The sequence below is a fragment of the Balearica regulorum genome, chromosome 7 (assembly GCF_011004875.1).
Source record: "Balearica regulorum gibbericeps isolate bBalReg1 chromosome 7, bBalReg1.pri, whole genome shotgun sequence".
Classification (NCBI taxonomy): Eukaryota; Metazoa; Chordata; class Aves; order Gruiformes; family Gruidae; genus Balearica; species Balearica regulorum.
Window position 1 is genome coordinate 19,118,359 of NC_046190.1, and position 20,025 is coordinate 19,138,383.

A 20,025-nucleotide genomic window follows, 5' to 3' on the forward strand; every position below is an offset into this window, starting at 1 on the left:
TACAGTAAAAATGATGTGACGTGGAGAGTGCTCAGGCCAAGGTGAGACAGCTGTTATGCTGTGACTGCAACATGCCACGCTGAGCACACATTCAGTGTAACCTTGGGCTCTTCCTTCCCATCTGTGGTAACCATCTCATGTTACTGTTTGGTTTGAAGAGCTGCAGGACAGGGATGGCTTTGGGATGTGTGTCTAGCAGATGAGGTCAGTCAGTTCTACTGTAACACAAATCCAAGATTATCTCCCAGCAAGTGACAGATGCTGGGATCTTCTTTATAGCCATTGATCACAAAACAGAATGGGAGGCAGATTGTTTTTTTTTTTTTTTTTTTACTGCACCATTACTCTTCACAGGCCACTGAAGGTAAACTTCATCTACTGGCTTGCCGTTGTAAGGTTTACTACAGAGATGTGTTTAAAACTTGAGAAACCATAAGAACTACACTTTGAAAGCATGCGTTCTTAGAAACACATTTAATAAAAAAGGCATGCACATGTACAGCTGAAAATTTCCCTGTTAGAAACGTTGTGTTGAGTTTGCACTAACTGCAGAAGACCTAGGAAAGGGTGGAGAGATGGTCTCCTGACCTTGGCCAGAAACCCAGCCATGACCTTTCAGATGTGGTGAACTACCACTCAGCAGTCTCATTCCCACAGCCTTCCTCACTTGAACACCAGAAGAATAATTCTTCTCCAGGCTGGCTGGAGGGTGGAAGAAGACTCAACACTGGGTAAACATGGGATGGAGGCTCCTGTTGACAATTGGTTCAGTCCTCAAGCTTGAGTCTTAGCTTTTTTGCAGGCTGGCAGTGTTGCTTCTTCCTCCTCAACCTTGCGAGGCTTCTTCACCGTGTACACCACCCCACAGGCACTCTTCCGAGTTTCTGGAATATACAAGCAGAAGCTGTAGTACCCCAGAGAAAGTGACAGTAAAGCATTTAATGCATATTCATTGCAGGTGTCCATGCCCCCAAAGCACAGTATGTGTTTAACAGCCAGCATACACAGCTGGTAAGCAGTCTGCATGGGCAGGAGCTGGGGACACGCTGCCTTATGGAGTGGGGAAACTAAAAGGGGAGATCCAGTGGTGGGTGTAGAATTACAGCAAACATAAGGGAAAACTGAGGTCTGCAGGGGTTGAGGGGCTGCAGACACACAAAACCATAGGAAACCAAGCTTAATCAGTTCAATAGTCACAGAAGGACACATTCTTGAAGCATTGTCAAAAAGCATTTCTGCATTTCTGAGCAAAACATACTGTTCTTAAAAAAAAAATATAATAAATGTATTCTCATACCCCTGGATTCTTAAACAGACTATGCTGGCACAGCTACATTGGCAGAGGCTCCCCTATACAAACCAAGTAAGTGGCTTTATGGTATTCAAGAATATTTTATTTACAGAATCCTCAGCATTACCAAGAAATACTACTGTGTGACATTATCAAACTCCTCATAAGTTTGCCAAACAACCTAGTGAGCCCAACCCAATTTCAGAACTACCGGTGGGAGGCTTCTCTGCAAAATACTCTGTTAGCAAGGAGGCTCTGCAAGAACCTTGCCAAAATATATCGCCTTATTCTGGGCTAGTATTCTTTGGGGGACAGGGAAATGACACCTGCTATTTAATTTCACAGAAGAGACAGGTGATGGTCTTGAGAAATTCCACATACACTTTAAAAAATTGTTCTGACACACCGTCTCTGTGTAGATGAGTAGCAGGCTGGAGGAGGACCCTGTTCACAGAAATGCCCTGTCCAAGAGACCAAAGCTACCTGCTGTGAATTACAGCAGGTTCAAGCCTCACCTCTACTGAAACAAGAGATGCAAACCAAATCCTACTGTGCATTTGAAACTTAGAGCGACTCAAGTTATTGGGAAGGTGACTAGAAATCATATCTACCCAACAAACCTTGGCAGAGGTAGAAATTAAGGCCTAGATGCTCAGTCACAAAGTTAAACTGCCATCAGAATAAACAACGAAAATCAAGGAACACTAAGAACCAATAAATAAGCATGTGAAAAGGAGGGTAGGGATGGAGAAATCAGTGCTACAGTGGAAAGCAAGGGTCTAAACTGATTGCTGGAATACAAACTGTGGCATCTCTTTGCTGCGCTAATACCAGGACACAAAATACAACTAGAAATCTTTTGATTTCCAGTGCAGGGGGCCACAAGCTAAACTTCCAATTTCTTAATATTAAAAATGGGCAAATAGAAGAGAGCTACTGTGAGCTTTCTCTGCCAAAAGCATAAGGAAGCAAATTTTGTTTCACCAAAACACTTCAAGCCATTGTATATTATATGAAACATTTTTTCCTAAGAAGCAAGCACTCAGGGTATTTGATTTTGCATCAAGGGATAGTTTCACCATGCAGCACAACAGGCAGATCTGTGTTTCGGCTAAACAGTTTATGACTTTTTAATGTGGTTAATCGAGTACTTCAGTACAGACAGCACCATCAATTCAGCCACTGATTTGCTAACATGACAACAAGGGAAAATAAAACACCCAGGCCACACAAACTCCTCTTCATGGATTGGACAAGGGAGGTAAAACCCCGAGCTGACTTGCTCTTTAAGGTCTTGGACATTTTGGAAAACATGCATTAACACGAACTTAGTTTAACAAATGCAAGTGTTACTTAGATGGGTTTGCACATGCTTTTTGCTTACCTCCATGAAGCATGGTGGCTCTGCAGTTGGTAGACACAGCTGCCTTGGCTTCGCTTTCTGACAGGCCAAACAGCAAACCTCTGTCACCTTTGTTCAGGATCAAAATGCACAGAAAGGAACAAATAGAATAGGGAAGGCTGTCTGCATGATAGGTTTGCTTACTCTACAAATAACTGGGAATTAGCAAAGCTGTAACTCGAAGTGACATTTTGCATAAGGTTACCCAGAGGCAGGGAACTGAGGCACCCGATTCTCCTGGCTGCAGCTCCCCAGCAGCCCTCCTGGAAAGCTCCTGGCAACATTGCTTTTTTCCAGACAAGAAGCTGTACTTTTGAAAATAAAAGTCTGTCAACACAGGAACATTTTTGCATGCATAATCAAGTAAAAAAGCGACCCCATTGAAAATTTCAGTTTTGGGGAAAGGGCACTGTCTGATACAAAAGCATTATACTGAAAAGTTCCCAGCCACCTTGAGCAGGGATGACACCAGATTAGGTATGTTAATTTGGGTTGAGCCTGACTGCTCTTTTTAAGAGGGAAGGAAACGTTGTGCATAAAATCGTTCCAGGCCACGCACCCTCCCACACGGTTCTCATGACTCAGAGCATACTCCTCCCCTTCAAGGGACAGTACAGATATGCGCTTGTGGGGCAGGGAGGGGGAGGAGTAAAAATGCATCTGAAGTCCTAAAAGGAGGGGAGGAACGACACTCTGGTTTCTAGAACACAACCACTTATTTAATAGCACCTATGTAACTAAGGACTGGAAAATTCAGAACAGAAGTAACCAGCACTCAGAGGGGAACTTTGTCTTTTTTAATATAAATATGATTTTATAGCTTCTTCTACCAAAGATATGGCACATTGGAGATCATAAGTAATCATTTCTGGTTTGGTTCACAGTGTCCATAGATTTTTATGGTTTTTATTCATTTCTCCACTTACACCCACACAATATCAATACATACCACAACAAAACATACCTGCAGCTGAACACAGACATTACTACTTATAGTGACTGCTCATGCCACCCCATGACCAAGAGCTGTTGCTCCTTCCACACCCACTCAGAGCCCTGATTCATTGAATTGGTCACCAGCAAGCATCACCGTGTAAAGTTCAAGGAGTGTAATGGATGGAAATATTTCAAAACCACTTTGAACTTTCACATGTTACTATTAACTGCTGTCTTTGGCTTAGAAAAAGGATACAGATTAGCCACGTCGTAAGGACCTCGTAGTTCCAGAGGCTAAAACAAAACAAAGAAGGTTGGATATGTGCATGCACTTTCTTGCAGGCTGACAGAGTGTGAGCAGGCAGGACAGGGCTATCAGGAAGGCAAGATTAAATGCTAAATAATTACAAGCTGCTGAAGATGCACTAGGAAATCAAGTAAATAATAGTATTTTGGAAAACAGAGTTCCCATCTGGGAGAAAACTGTCATGGAAAATACCACAGCAGCAAAAAAAATAAACACCCCACCTAGTCAAAAATACAAAACCCCAAGCTCCACAATACAATTCTTTGGTAAAACAGATTGCCATCTTGTGGGTTTTTTAATCATATACATTAAACATATAAAAATTGTAATTTTAAATAAAGCTGTATTTTCAGCCACAGATAAATCCTCAAATTGTTCTGACTTCAGCAAAAATCTAGGACTTACCCTTTCAGCTGCACTAGATATAACAATGTTCTGGAAAACAAAAAAGAACAAACGTTTACCTGTCAGCATCAAGAAATTAAAAAAAAAAAAAAAAAAAAATCAGTGAGCAGCAAAGGCTTTACGATGATTAGCTAAGTTCAGGCTCAGAGTCCAATTAACCATCAGTGTATCTGATGCCCTCAGACAAAGTAAACTCTAGCAGAGTGTGGATCTTAATTTGGGGACATGGATAAACCCCAGTTATCTCCCTGTCCCCTACAGAGAGGGGGGCACAAGGACAGGCCGTTGCAGTTACAAACCTCTCACAAACAGATGTGAGTTGAATAAGCACCGCTCCTTTTAGAGGGATAGGCTAGCAGTGTAAGTGTCAGTGACAGCACTAAGCAAGCACCTATCAGCCTGTATCTCTCACAGTGGACTTTAAAGGATCTTAAGTGCAAAAAAGAAATGCAGAGTTGCACACACTGTGCTAAGTGCCCCCTTTATTTACTCTAGCTGAGAAGCCCCACAAAAATGACAACTTGGCCCGAGCTGTAACAGAAATGGACTTAAAAGAGCTCAGGATCCCCCAGAAGCTGCTTACAGATAGTGCCTTTAGACAGTTTGGTGCTCCTGAATTTTTTGCCTACAGTCTGGGTTGCGACAACTCAATCCTAACTTCAGCATTCATGGTGGCCTTCATCAAACTCACACTGGTTGAGAAAACCTGTCTGCAGCTAGGCAGTGGCTGCCAATTCATGCCATACACTCACCTCCCTCAACACTGACACCCCCATGAAAATCACCATGCTGAGAGACATCCTTCTCTCCCAAAGGGTTTCTACAGAACAGGTATGAGACTGCTTGGGACTGCCAGATACCACAGCTCAGGTGCCAGAACTCTTTTGATGTTAAACCTCCAAGGATGCTCACCCAGTGGAAGACTGTTTTGCACAGGTGGAAACTGCAGCAGCAGCAAAAAATTCCTTGCAGCTTTTATGATACTGAGTAAAAGGCTTTGGGAATTCCTGCTTGAGTGGGTGGGAATGAGAATTGTACTGAGGCAGCGGAAGACTTTCCCTCCCTGACATCAATCCCACCAACACATCACACCACCTCCAGTTATAAGATGGGGCTTTTGATCCCTTCCCCGCACTGCTTTGCTTGTCCTGCCACCTCCCCAGCACAAAGAGCAGTGCAGACACTAGAAGAAAATGCTCCGCGTGCAGACGGAACTCAACCCATAAAGAACTATTTGCATGGAAATGACTGCATGTTCACACTGTGCCCAAGGTTTCCTCATGTGCTGAGAGGGAAAGCATGGGACAGACAACTCTGCCTTAGCGTAAGAAAGCCAAAAATAGAAGCTATACATACATCAAAATCACTTAACAGCACATATCATGATGGAGTCTAGGACATTTCTTTCCATATAGTTCACCTTTGAAATGACTGCACTATGGATCCCAAGGGTGCTTTTGAGCTTCAGTGGTGCTGACTACAAGAGTTTGCTGGGAAAATCCAAGTCTCCTGATCTGAGCTGCAGGCTCAGGGAAGCTCCCAGAGCAGCTGCATGAGCCATCCTGAACCAGCATGGGATTGTGGTTCGTGGCTGTGCATCAGAGATGTGCTCCACCTGGTTCAAAGGCTGTACCCTGGCTTCCAGTTAGAGGATGGGTAAGATGGGAGAAGGAGACAAGAGCAGGCAAGAAAAGCACTGCTAGCAAGTGAAGGAGAGGCAGGCAAAGGCAAATGCAAGGGAAGGGTTAAAGGGAAGAACTCAAAGGCAAAACATTATATCCCCAGGTAAAGGAGACAGCAGCTGTTCAGTACACCACTCCAGGCACAGTACCCACACTCAGTTACCAAAACACAGGAGGTAAGGGACTGTGGCTATGCACACCTTCTGTCTGGCAAGGCAGTGAGTCCCTCACTCATTCCCTGCACATTTTAACATGTGTTAAGGACTCTGCTCAACACCGGCTTTGAGGACAGGAGTAAACTTCTGGAAGTTTCTCTGCCCTACCACAACAGCGGAGGAACAAAAGGATCCAAAAGCTGCTACAAGTTCAGCAGCTACAGGTTACAGAAGGCGAGAGCTACCTGCCAGATGCCAACACAAGCAGCCTATGGACCAGCCATCCCACATCTTGTTAAAGAAAGGCCTTTACATAACTGATGGAGACAAACTGCCAGTGAGGGCTAATAACCATCTCTGCTGGCCCACCAGGTACTGAGCCCGGAGGCAAAAAATAAAAACAAGCTAGCAGTCCTCTCCCAGCTCTTCCAGTGCCTAACAACAACTTGTCATGCCCAGCTCCCTCTGATTTACCTTCTAGGCAGATGAATGTGCTAGATTGACAGATGCAGAAAGAAAGGCCACTGTGACCAAACGTCTCACTTGCTCTGTTTGTGACACCAACTCAACTGGTGCTCTCCAAATCAATAACCACACAAGAAGCACATCTTTAACTGCACAGAGTAAAGAGGAGCACTGCCAAAAAGGAATCCCAAAGGAAAGGGGGTTTGTGTGTATAAACCTCATCTCCAAATCAGTACTTTGTGCAATTAACTCCCAGAGCTGGGCTTCTCAGGAAAGGCCATGCAAATACTCACTTTTATCTGTAGCACTAAGGGAATTAACCTTTTTTTTACCCACTCTGCTGTCCTATAAAATAAGCTGCCATGCCCGAGGGGAACTGAGGTAACAATGAATCTGCCTTTAATTGGCCTTCCAAGCTGTATATCCCACTTCAGATGAGATCTGCAGCATAATGCCCATTTTGGATTCTCTGGACTAGCTATGTGCGGCAAAGGTTATTTCCAATAAAGGTGGTGAGAGCTACAATCTCTTTTAACTTGGATATGTATTATGATATGCTTTCCTGTTAAAAAAAAACATGGCCTGAGAGGACCCAGCATGATAGTCAGCTTCGCCTGGTGGCCTGGGAGGAGGTAAGGTATGAAAGCAATGGATTACAAGCGTCTCAGCTGCAAGCGTTACCTCTTCCTTGGGTTTCAGTACCAGGAAAGAATGCTGTTGATCTGACTGCAGCAAAACCCAACAGCTAGCTGGCTATTAGCCAGGGCCTGTTTTGTATACTGGGAATTTACTAACTGTTCAACAAAACAAGATTTCTACTTCTTTCCTATTATTGTCTACCTCCCATAATCAAGGTATACTATCAAAAAAGAGCTTTTGGTCAATCAGAAACATGAAATGGGGGATTTTAAAGAAATGCATGGATTTCAGTTCTACTGCAAACCTTAGATCTCTGGCACTTCTTTTTCCCCCTTTTGTTTTGGGTATCGCATACAATGACAACAGATAGGTTGTTCTGAAAAAAGAAACTAACAGTTTGACAACTTAAGAAGAAAGCATGTAGTGGTGTATGGCTGGAAGTATCTGGAGCTAGAATAATCGTGTCCTTGTATTAGTAGGGAAAGATTCAGTCACAGCTTCAGAAATCCCACCATCAAACTAATTTCAAATGGCTCAGCCTGTACAACTCTAGAAGAATTTGACCTGAATTAATTAGCTTGCTTCCACTTTGAGAGCTTACCTTTCCTTTGCAGATCTGCATCAGGCTGACTGCATTTGAAATTGTGTATCTTCTCATTGTGGAGTCTTTGATGGCATGCGTGTAAAGAAGTTCAAAGTAAATGCCTCGATCTATTGCCTTCACATAAAAGAGAGTGATCAAAAATCAAAAGGAGAGAAGCATAACAATCTAACAACTGCTGTCTGTTATTGATGCAGCTTATTCTCAGTTTAACTGTGTTATATATGAAAAAATTAAGGCAGAAATGTTCCAGCAAGAGCACAGCAGAGCATTGTGGGGGGGTGGGGAGGGAGAACATTTCACTGTACACCAGATATGTGCACTTGAGTCTTGGGATGACAGATAAATGAGGCTTAACAAGCAAAGAAATACCAGCCACTTGTTAGTTGCAATTGACTTTCCTCTATCACAGAGTTTGAGGAGACACGTAACCATGGCTGGTGAGAAACAAGTCTTGAAATGGAGGACCCTCCTCCTCTAGCCCCACAGCCCGCTGTAAGGAAGACCACCGCTCCCCACAGTACCCAAGTCTTGCGGATGAGGAATTTGTCCTTGCATAAAAGCAGCAATGAGGTCCCTTCTCTCCTGTCTCACAGCATACTCTGGTATTTGTGACAATGTTAAATAACAGTGAGTCACACGAGAGGTTCCAAACAGTAATACTCGATATGTTTTCAACTGCTTTAAAATCCCTTGCTATCTCTCAAAGTACCTCATCAAAAGCCTAGTATTCTTGTTTTTGCAAAAACACACAGAGAAAAGTTAAGCATCTTGCCATAGGACACAGTGAGTTAGCGATGAAGACGCAATTCAAACCTAGGAGTTCCTAGTTCCCTGGTCTGCACTACGTTTGTCTGAAATGTTACTCAGACTATTAAATAAATGCGGCAATGTTAATACTATAAGAGAGTCCAGTAACCAAATACAGATGGAATTAATCCAGCTCCCATCCATGCAAGAGCTCTGAATGCAAGCACAACAGAAGCTATGTACACATCAAATGTTTTACACAGAGCTGGTCTGACATCTGCAAACAAAAGAAGCCTGAATTTATCAAAACCAAAACAGGTGATGGCAATAAACCAATTTCCAGCCAAGCAGATTTTTAACCTCATCCCCATCACTTCAGCTGCCTGCCAATCTGTCTGTCTGGCATCACAACAATCAAAACTGATTGTCTGAGGATGCACAAAACCGGTCTGACAGACACACTGTCTTGAAGCTGGAAGTGTGGAAGCTGAGAAGTAGTTTGTAAGGAAAACGTCTCCAAACACAGGGCTCCAGGAGCCACCCAGCTCCTCACCTGGGTCAGCTGCTGGAGTTTTAAGCAGCTAGGGAACATTCCATACAAAACTGTTATTCCAAATGGAACATTGAAATTCTCAGTCTGTAGTAAATTCCAAAATACTACTTTCATTCTGTTTCACGACTAATTCTAGTTAATTTTTAATTTTAATTCTAGGTCAAGCTTTCTGTAGAAGTGGAAATGGGATTTCTAGCCAATTCCAAATTTAAATTTTTAATCACTAAAGAGTCCATCAGCCAAGAATGCCCATGTGGAATGAACCTTGACATATACTCAGAGGAAAAAAACCTAGTTCACCCAAGAGCATGTTCAGCTTAAGCTTTCTGGCAAACCACCAACAGCAGGCAGAAGTGCATTAACAAAACATTTGATCCATGCTGATAGCCATCTTGTGTCCCACAGCAGATATTTAGCAATTCCACGTTTGGTTCATTTGCCAAGACATTCCTTTGTCTAAGTATGGATTCAATACAGTTGTCATCCAAATAACTGGCACAACATCCTTCTCCCAAATTAACACTGTCATTCACATTCTCCTGTCTTTTAAATGACTGGGCTGTTTATCTATTCTGACACAACTGTACCACTTCTGGTTTGGGAGGCAGCTTAGTCAGCAATCATGCCACATCTCACTGCTTTGCATAGCAGTGGCCTTAAGGCTCTGTTTCCATTCCTTGGGAATACCACTTCTGCGTTCTTAAGTGGGGGACAGTAAGGAGAAAGAGAAAGAACATACATCACTGCATTAAATGCTGCAGTAGAGGCCGTGAAGTGAAGGCAATCTGAAACAACACTATGTATTACGCAAGCAAATAAAAGAACCACTTGGATGGGAATGGTGGGAGGGAAATGGTAGGGGGTTCAACTCAGACTGACATTAAATACAGAATTTAACAGCAAGAAAATAATTTAGATCTAAATTTACCATATTCACAGGGGGCCTTCGGAAGTAGAATGGCAGCTTTTCTGTTACATTTATGCATACCAGATCCACATCTAGAGTTGTGCAAGCGATCTACAGCAAAGAAAGAGGAACAGATTATTAGATAAGCCAAAAAACGTGTAACCAACTTTAGGTGCACTGATGCTTTCCTTCATTTCTTAATGCAAGAAATGTCCCTCCAGAGTGAGCTCAGTCTTAAAACGAAGAGGTACTATGCCTTGCAGGTATGTCAATAAAACAGCAGGGCTACAGGTGCACAGCTTGAAGATTTCAGGCTTAAAACCCAAGCCTTCCCTCACTTCCAGAACTACTTTTCCAATAAAGTAATGGCCAACCCAAAGGCAAGACTTAGTGCTTTGTTCTTATCTGACATAGGACATGCAGAAGCAATGCGGGCTTTGGGCAAAAGAACTCACAGCTAATGAAGGACAACCCCTGTTTACAAAAAAGGAATAGCCCAGGAACTGCCCCTTGCCCCATCCCTCTAATTCTAGTGTAGCAACCATTTGTCTTATGGATCAAGTATTTTTACCAGAAGCATCCGAAAGACTGAAACAGAAGCAGAACATTAAGACAGTGACTGGCGCCCCATGCCCAGTACTGGAAGGCAATCCACAGAGCCTCACTTTCCTCGCTAGGTGGAGAATGTGCAGCCCTTCCTGAAAGCCACATCTCTGGAAAAGTCTCAAGATGGCACTGGAGGTCACAGTTTACAAGCTTAGCTTTGAACTCACACCACAATTTTCAGCCTGTATTAAAAGAGGGAAGGAATGAACAAAGGGTCGAGAATCTCCACAGTGACACAGAGAAAATCAAGCACACATAAAAGGGAACCCTTGATTTACATATAATCTCATGCACACAAGACATGTAGGAATTATATATGCCTAGCCCGTAAAGATGATTACATAGGGCCAGATTAATGTCTGTAAGCAGCATTGTAATAAAGAAGATAAAAATGGGCTGAGGATGTTGAAAAGGAATTTTCTATGCATAGAGGAACTCTCTGCTTTCAGAAACCTGCCAGTAACTGCTCCAAATACACCTGGGCCAGCAGCCAACTTCTCGCACCAGCACAAAAGCAGTGGAGGCTGCAGGGAGTCCCAGGGCTGGGCTGTGGGGAAGCCACACTCTGCTCTAACACAGGGCAGGCTATGGCTTTGCAAACTAGTCTTCTACCAGTTTGTTCGCATGAAATTTGGATGGAGATGAGAGCAGAGGCCCAGCTTTAGGAATGTTTCCTAGCTGTTGATAGCACTCCCTCCTAGACAACAGGGCCACAGCACACATGCAGGCAACTCAAAGATCCAGCAAACCATAAGGTTTTTGATGTTAAAATGTTTCTTCTCTACCAGGCCATTCAGACTAAACTTTATCTTCATGCCCTACCTGTTCCAACTTTGTTAGGCAGGACACGGTTGGAATCTATTGTATCAAATTAAACTTGCATGTGTAAGTTTAGCCCTGCTACGGCCAGTTTTAATACTTACTTATGTGGAGTACAAAACTACCATCTAGACAGAGGTGATTTATGGAAACACGCACAGAGCAAATAGCTCTGAATCGTGTCCTAGAAGAGATGTCAGTAAGGAAATTCAGGAAGAGAGAAAGCTGAAAATGAAGGAAAGCAAGAATACACATCAAAAACATGCAAGTCGCCCTTGCCTTCCTAATCAGCTCCAGAAACACTGGAACCCTCTATTCCATTTTGCAAATTAAGCACAGTGGGAAAGGGAGTGACCCAAATGCCAGGATACATACAAGATTCCAGTGACAAGAACATGTCAGAAAACACCACCAAGGAAAAACAAATTTAAAAGCCATACTTCCCCATAAGGAGGAATTCCTGCACTGCACGGAAAGTTGGAGAGGAGATTTCTCCAAACATTCCAGTGTTCAGTCTAGCTTTTGGCTCCTGGACAAGTCACACATGCAGGCAAGTTAAGGTTACCCTGCCTGCTGAAAGGATCTGAAGTGCAAGAACTTCACACAGAAAATTATATGCAGCAGTTGCACAGCCGAGTGCTTGCCCAGCCGCACCACAGGCAAGAGCCCCATCTGCTGGGAAATTCCAGACAGCCATAAATAAATAAATAAATTCGCCACTGCTTGGATGGTCTGAAAAAAGCTTTGGCAACATTTTAGGAATAAACATTAAAATTTGGCCTTGCACTATGTCCTCAGACTTACATAAGCAGTTGGCTTTTTTTTTTAGATACTGGTGATCTGCTAATTGCTTACAAACCACAGGCAGAAGTAATATGATTAAAACAGAATTCTTAAAAAGCAAAATTTTTGAAAAGCAACAGGCACAGATCTTACTGTGGCTTTTTTTTTTTTTTGGCATCAAGTGGGAATTCCTGTTGCATCCCGAAACAATCCTCTTGGGAGACTTAAAGAAGGAGCATGTTCCACGATTATCTTGGCAAACGCAGCTTCCTCATACCCCTAAGGTTATAAATTATTTGGAGAATTTGAGCACATCTTTCAGTACGTATCACTGCCACATGCAGTCACAGAAAAGCTTCCCTGGCTCATGGCAAGAGGGCACAGACTGGTTTTGGGCCATGCTAAAATTAGACCACATCTCCAATGGTCACGTATTTCTTTTACAAAAACATGAACAATCCTGTTCTATGGAAAATAATCCAAGTGCCAAATTGTTGGTGAGAAAGATGATGCTCTTGAAGTAATGCTGAGTTACTAACAGCCAATTTTAAAATATAAAGCTAATTTGTGATGCAAGACCCACCCCAAAAGGTTTTATCCTTAACAGCGAAAGATCCATGAGTCGTACGAGCCAGAGCTATATGCTGAAACTCCATGTGTATCATCATTTGTGCCAGACTCCCTGTTGATATCTCTACAAAATTGACACAGCTCTCCAGAGAGTTAGAAAACCTAAAACCTTTAAACAAAAAACAAACATAGAAATCTGCCCTGAATAGGAACATGTAAGGATGAAGTCTTTCACTTCATGCACTTTGCAAGAAACATGCTTGGGCTCCTTCCTCAGCTGAAAGTGTTGCCAGCATGGAAGCAGTGAAGATGGTCTCCTCGACAGTGCTGCTTCCTTCCTAACACACTGCCCATCACCTGCAAGAATGTCTGCTTAAACAGTCGCTATCTGCATTAGCCTGCCCAGAGCACAGCCATTGTCTTTGTGCCTGCACAACTATCCCTGTGCCTGAATGCTGAATCAGAGTGGGAAAGCGGATCTGTCTGCAAAATAACTTGGCAAAAACTCTGGTTACTCTTCAGCCAAAAGCATGTTCCTCAAACCAAACTGCCATGCAGCCAAGCAAGCAGCTACGCCAGCAGAGCAGGCAGGGACCTGCAGAAATGAGTGGCTCTTTATGCCAGCTTAAACACGACTGCAGCTGGCAGAACTCACGATACGACTGAAAATAAAAAATAGCCACCCTTAAATGAGAGCGCACCCTTTCCCCCAAAAACAACACAGCATGCTCCTGCTGACTACTTGGCTTCAGGTGCTTCTTTAATCATGTGATAAATTGACTGAGCTTGGTTGAGAAGTGAGATTTTACATTGTTGCCAGAGACCAAAAGAAAGAGGTGAAAAGTGGCCCTCAAAAGTATTTTACAACTATTTGCCTCTCTCACACCTCCAAGAGTCTTAAAATCTTGCAAGGGAAATAAAAGCAGTCAGAAATAAGTTTTATTAGGTTCTAACTGTTATAATTAATGCTTGAAATCTTCTGCTGAAAGCTTCTTTAAAGTTCACCTTCTTCTACAGCCTTTTGCTTTGTACTTGGACAAGTTTTCAAAAAGGAGGGGAAATAATTTAGAAAAACAAAACAGAAGAATACCATTTTAATATGTCAAAACAGGTACCCAGAAGTACTAGAAAGTAGGTTTAACTTATTTTAAAAAACAAACCAAAACAGAAAACCTAAAACAGACTCAGTTTTATACTGAGAAGCCATCTTTGAAAGTAAATTCTGGCACTCCTCCAAAGAGACTGACGGTTGCTTTTGGTGTCCCCGTGCCTTCTTCACACTGCTTTAAACTGCATGCCTGCTTGCTGCCTGCCAAGGCTGGCAGAGACGGGACACTTCCACCTACTCTTCCAGTTCAGAGTTAATGTTATTATTTATGAGCTTGCAACAGGTCAGATGTCACAATTTTGGGTTTTGTAAGAAAAACATTCTGACAAAAAGAGGACTTACTTCCAGATGCTCCACTTGATCACACCACTCACATCAGCTGTCACCAAGTATTTAAGAACAATTTAATTAAAAATATGAGACAGATAAAGAACACATATCATCCAAAAAGCCAAGCTGAGATCATTCTGCCTCAGATGGTGTTTTAAAACTAGAACATTTTCTGGTAGGAAGGGTCTATTCAAGATATAGCAGCTATGGATAAAAGCTGGAAGACAATATGATGCTTGATGCTGTTAGTAATGGCTGAAGAATTACTGCACATCACTGTATTTAGGTATCACTTCTAAATAGTAAATGTCGTCTTCAGTCAAACACCAGAAATGGACTGAGCCAGTTTGTGGTCAAACACACTTGGAACACCTTGTTTTTGTAAAAGTATAGAAGTGACAGAGTATTGGGGGTTTGTTCAAAATACTTGCACTTCTATTAACATAAACTAACGCCAGAAACGACAGCGTTGGACTAAGGTCCCAAATTAGTCCTAAGGCTTTGAAAATTATTCACTATTTTCTCTCACTAGCATGCTTGGAGTGCTACAACTGCTACAAATGCCAGCATCTGTTCGGTAACACTGTTACAGCAACACCTTCAGATACTCACAAATTTTGTGGAAGCAGCTTTCAGTTTCAAGTTTGCTCTTAACAGCTAGGACAAAATCTGAATAAATGACCATCTGCCCTTCAAGTATTTCCCCTGAGGCTGCTCTACTTTTGTACAGCCTCAATGGTCTTTTCAGCAGGCAAAGTAACAAACATATCAGGAAGTCACAGAAGTGAAGCTTCTCTCACTCAATTCAAGCATCCAAACCAAAACCAAACCAGAAATCTCAGTCTGGCAATGAGGCAAGTGTTGTTATGTTTAATCAGGCATGTTTACTTTTGGAAATTTTATTTTATCTGTTCATAAGATGCTACGACACCTGAAACTAGCTGTGTCTCATAAGCTCTTGCTCCTCGTTTGATTTAAAATAATGAAAGGAAAAAATAACGAAAAAGAAATCAGATATTCATTTGGACAAACTTCCAAGAGAAGACCTAAGACTAAAAAGAAGAAGGTGACTCACAGAACCACATTAGTTCTGCTTTAAAATCCTCACGCTTTCCCTGGCATTTCAGAGACCAAGAACAATTAGTGTTAACAGAAGATAGCAAACATGTTTTGGGGAAGCTGTCAGAGCTTGAGAAGTTAAAGTTCAAGACACAAGTTTTCTACATGCTCATAGTATATATAGATTAAAAAAAAAAGGATGTTTTCTCTCTTCACTAGGAGTACTCAGTAGAGTAGAAGACACGCAAAAGAAACCACAGTGTAGGACTATATAAGTCCATTCATCACGCAGATGTTTCAGACTTTGACCAGTCACATCAAGGCCTTGCAGCCTCCTGCAATCCCTCCCAACCTTCTCAGCCTGCCAGCTGACCAGGCAGCCCATGTTGCTTAATTAGCCTCATAACATGCAGGCCTGTATAAAGTGGGAAACAAAATCAAAACAAAGCATGTACTCAAGCTAGCCCAAAGCACTAACAGTTATTGGGCAGGCATTGCCGATCAGATGATTGTACTTACATGGAACAGTTTCTCAGTCTTTGGAAATACTGCTATGATGTCATATAACCTTATATTTGCAGATGTTGATCTCTACAAAAGGAGGAAACAATTATTACCTTGAATTCTGGCAGATGCCAAAGCTATGCACAATGATTATGACCAAAATAATGAGAAGAAAATCCCTTTTTAACTTTCAAGTACTAAAACAAAGCCAATAATCATCCAATTACATAGTAAGTCTCTGCTGTGAGCTATAATGTGAAGTCATTCATTCTCATTTTGCGGCTTGTCCCACCCACATAGCAAGGCTCTTGCACTAAAACATAAACTGACACAGGGGTTGCTCATGGTCTAGTTTACATGCAGAAGTCCAGAAATCAAAGAAAAGAACTGAGGAACAGAACTGCTGACAATCAAGAGAAGCCATATCCAATCTTGTAAGTCTGCATCTCTCTATGATCACGTTATTTGCTAAAGATGCGATCTGAGAAATCACTGCTGAGCGTTCTACAAAATCCATGAAGTTCTCCCCTGACGTGGTTTAGCCCCAGCCGGTAGCTAAGTGCCACGCGCCGCTCGCTCACCCCTCCCCCGGCGGGATGGGGAGGAAAAACAGTGGCAAAGCCTCGAGGGTTGGGATAAGGGCAGTTTACTGGGACAGCGAGGGAGAGGGAAACAATCAACGACAGTGCTGATAACAGATAGTAACAATGGGTAATAACCGAGGACGATTTACCGATCCGATGACCGTCCGACCGACCGACCGGACGCTCAACCGGTCCCGCGTCCGGTCCCGGAACCACGCCGAGCCCGCCCCTGCCCGACTAGCCCCCTTTTATGGTGAGCATGACGTCACACGGCATGGAATAGCCCCCGGCCAGCTTGGGTCACCTGTGCTGGCTCCTTGGGAAATTAACTCTATCCTTGCCAGAACCAGGACATCCCCATACAATTTCCAAAGTTTCATTCATTCATTGAAAAAGGAAATAAAAACTGGAATATTAGTATACTGAATATACTTACCAAGAGATTACAGTGGGAAGGATCAGAAACAACAAGTGTTAGCCGGGTTAAGACTTTAATTCTTTTAGATGTCCCCTACAAAAACAAACAAACAAAACCAACAATAACCAAACCAAAAGACTGAAAAGCTCCAAAGCAAAAATATTGAATCTTCTTGTAGTTGAACAACTACAGGAGAAAATGGTGGCTTGCTCATGTTCTTGCCTACACTAATTTTCTAAAGTCTGTAGTTACACATCCCTATTTTATATTGATCTGTTTGATATTATACGTGCCCTTTAACAAGAATGACTTATTGTGTTTCCCTGAGGAAAGAAGGAAAGAAGGAAAGAAGGAAAGAAGGAAAGAAGGAAAGAAGGAAAGAAGGAAAGAAGGAAAGAAGGAAAGAAGGAAAGAAGGAAAGAAGGAAAGAAGGAAAGAAGGAAAGAAGGAAAGAAGGAAAGAAGGAAAGAAGGAAAGAGTACTGCCATGGTTCCCCGGGCAGGCCACAACTGTGAGCAAAAGCAGTTCCTGAATTAAGATATGTCAGTGATTTGAAATACAGACTTGGTTCATTATATCCAAGTCTTGCTCCATCAAAACCTGGAAGTTATTTCCAAAACTCAACTTTCAGGAGCTATCCTGTAATTATTCAACTACATGAAGATTCAAAATTCACACGAAGCAATTTCTTTAATAACTTCTGAAATAATGAATAGAGCCTACTCTAACCTGAGTGTATTGTTCTTTCAATGTTGGGAGTTTCAACAATCAAGCAATTGACAAATTTCTCTCTTTTGATTAATGTTTAATACACAAAATCACATATATAAACACACCAAGGTAAAAAACCCCTCATAACAACAATAATACATAGATGGAATGTAACTAGACATACTTGTACAATAGGCAAAGATGGAAACAACTCTGAAGGAGATACTGGCTTGACAATTTCCTTAAAAGAGAACAAAACAAAGTTATTCAAAATGTCATCGGTTAAGTTTAGAATGTAAACAAAAGCCGTGTTCCAATCCTAAAAACAAGTGTGCCACGCTAACAAAACCATTTCCCAGGGCAAATGCACAGACCATATTAAAAGTTAACTCTAGGGCCATTATACTGAATAATAAAAGGGGAGGTGTGTCACATATGCAGACATTTGTACTTGTGTCTAGATGTGCATTCTGCAGATAAAGCTATTTGGGAACATGTAATAAGGTATGTAGTTTCACAAGAGAAAACACACTGAGAACAAATAATCCCAAAAGTTACCTGTTTCTTTTCTTTAAAATCAATGACATGATTAAGAGCAACTGCAGAATATCCCACTGAAAAAGTAAACACACAGTAAGAATAGTTTGTCCACTAAACCAAAGGAAACAAATCCAAACAGAAACCTATTAAACACTCATCACTTAAATGTCTCAAAATTAATAATCACGTGTGTATTTACCTTTCAGATTATTTTTTCTGAAGATTAATTAACCCAAAAAGTGCCTTCAAATAAAAAAATTCTGTTTGTCTTTTAATACACCACAGCCCTGACAACACTTACTCGATGGCAGAGCTTTATGAACATAAATACTTGGGGTCCCCAAAGATTTTTGCCCTACTTTGGTCTTGTTGATGACTTTCTTAAGGGCAAATGGTGAAGGACATTCAGGATAGCTGTTAAAACTGCCGGCAATGCAGAGCTGGGAGAGATAAACCTACAGGAGAAGGCAAGGTGAGAATTCGAAATGATGCTGACAAAACTGAGGAGAAGGTCTCGTTCAGCTGGGATCAGAGGAAGATGATACACTTGCCAAAGACCAATCACCCCCCAAACACCAGACGGGCAGCACCTGGTGCACAGCAGTTCTGCAGAAAAAAAGATTTAGGCCGTAAGAAACTGCAGGCGGAAGAATGCACCCACGTTGGGAAAAATCAACTACTACGCTGGGATAAACAGGCAGAGACAGAGCCTGCAAGGCACAACACGAGCTTTCCTTGCTACACGGCACTGCGAAGACCTCAGTCCTGGTCACTTCACTTGCAGAAAACCCCAAGTTGAGAGCAGAGGAGACCTGCCAGGGAAGCAGATGGCGAGATGCAGCCTGTAAGGAAGGAAACCTGCCCAGAGACTCAGGCTGTGCTCACACCAGCTTGGCGGAGCTGCCGCTCGCGTCCTGCCGCCCTCCCGGCCGGGCCCAGCCCTCCCCAGCTCAGGCCCACTGGCTCCGCAGCGCGGCCCAAGTCCCGGCCTCGCCGCCAACCCGAGCCCCGAGCCGACCCCACAGGCCTCCCCGCTCCCGCGGCGCTAACTCACAGTGCGCTGCGGCCTCCAGCAGGCTCTGCAGGGACTTCTTGTCCAGCCCCTGCGGGAGGTTCAGGTCGGCGAACCCGGCCATGCTGTGCGCGGAGGCGGGGCGGGCAGAAGCCCGGGCACGGTACTCGGCACCGCCCCGCGGCAGACCGCGGCAGCTTGGGGCTTGTAGTCGCCTCTGGTCCCGGGCGGGGCGGGTATGAGCCTGCGGCATTCGCCAGTTGCAGTTAACGGCAGCAAACGAAGCTGCGGTGTTTCACGTCACCGCGGATACTCTTCGGTCGGAGGTGCTCCCCCAAAGGACTGCCATGACCCGGGGGAAAGCCTGCGTGGTAAATTTCTCAGATCTCTGGCGGGGCTCTGAAGGAGGTCACACCTGGCTCTGGGGAAGATCATACCTGGCTCTTTGCCTGCCACTCCACACAGCCGAAGCGGAGCAGGCCGGGGCACACCGCTCTCCTCACAGCCCCGTCTCCTACCCACCAGGTGGAGCAGTAACCTTGCGTGACTGCAGTATTACCAGTTAAACTAGCTGAACGCTGCTAATAAAAAAACAAAACAAACCAAAACCCCCACGATTCCTTTCTAGTTATTGAAAGGTCTTCTCTTTCCTATGTCAGCTGAAAAAATGTGAAATAAACCCCCAAGCTGTCATGCTAAGAGATACACCCTAACATGCAAAAGAACTGAGGAATTGTAATAGACCAGTAACCAAGTATGTATTCACTGTGTAGCACTGTTACAAAAAGCACAGATATCATTCTGCCATTGATAAAAGCACAGAATATGTAAAATACAGGTGATAATAACCACTAGGGTTTTGTTTTTTTTTTTTGATTGGGGACCTGC

At 43.1% G+C, this 20,025-nt stretch overlaps 1 protein-coding gene across 2 annotated transcripts; it reads right to left on the reverse strand.

Moving 5' to 3' along the window:
* Nucleotides 1-458: 458 nt before the first annotated feature.
* Nucleotides 459-19,328, reverse strand: RPP30 (ribonuclease P/MRP subunit p30). 2 transcript variants are annotated; one of them, XM_075758277.1, is made up of 12 exons: nucleotides 19,180-19,295; nucleotides 18,806-18,967; nucleotides 18,144-18,199; nucleotides 17,770-17,826; nucleotides 16,893-16,967; nucleotides 15,888-15,959; nucleotides 10,115-10,204; nucleotides 7,884-8,000; nucleotides 4,342-4,371; nucleotides 3,886-3,923; nucleotides 2,676-2,755; nucleotides 459-884 (listed from the first exon to the last, which is right to left on the reverse strand). In XM_075758277.1, coding segments are annotated over exons 2-12 (726 nt in total). In that variant the 5' UTR covers nucleotides 18,807-18,967; nucleotides 19,180-19,295; the 3' UTR covers nucleotides 459-774. The 2 variants fall into 2 exon arrangements, with proteins under 2 accessions (XP_075614392.1, XP_075614391.1); XM_075758276.1 differs by lacking the exon at nucleotides 18,806-18,967 and having other exon boundaries at nucleotides 19,180-19,328.
* Nucleotides 19,329-20,025: the final 697 nt, after the last annotated feature.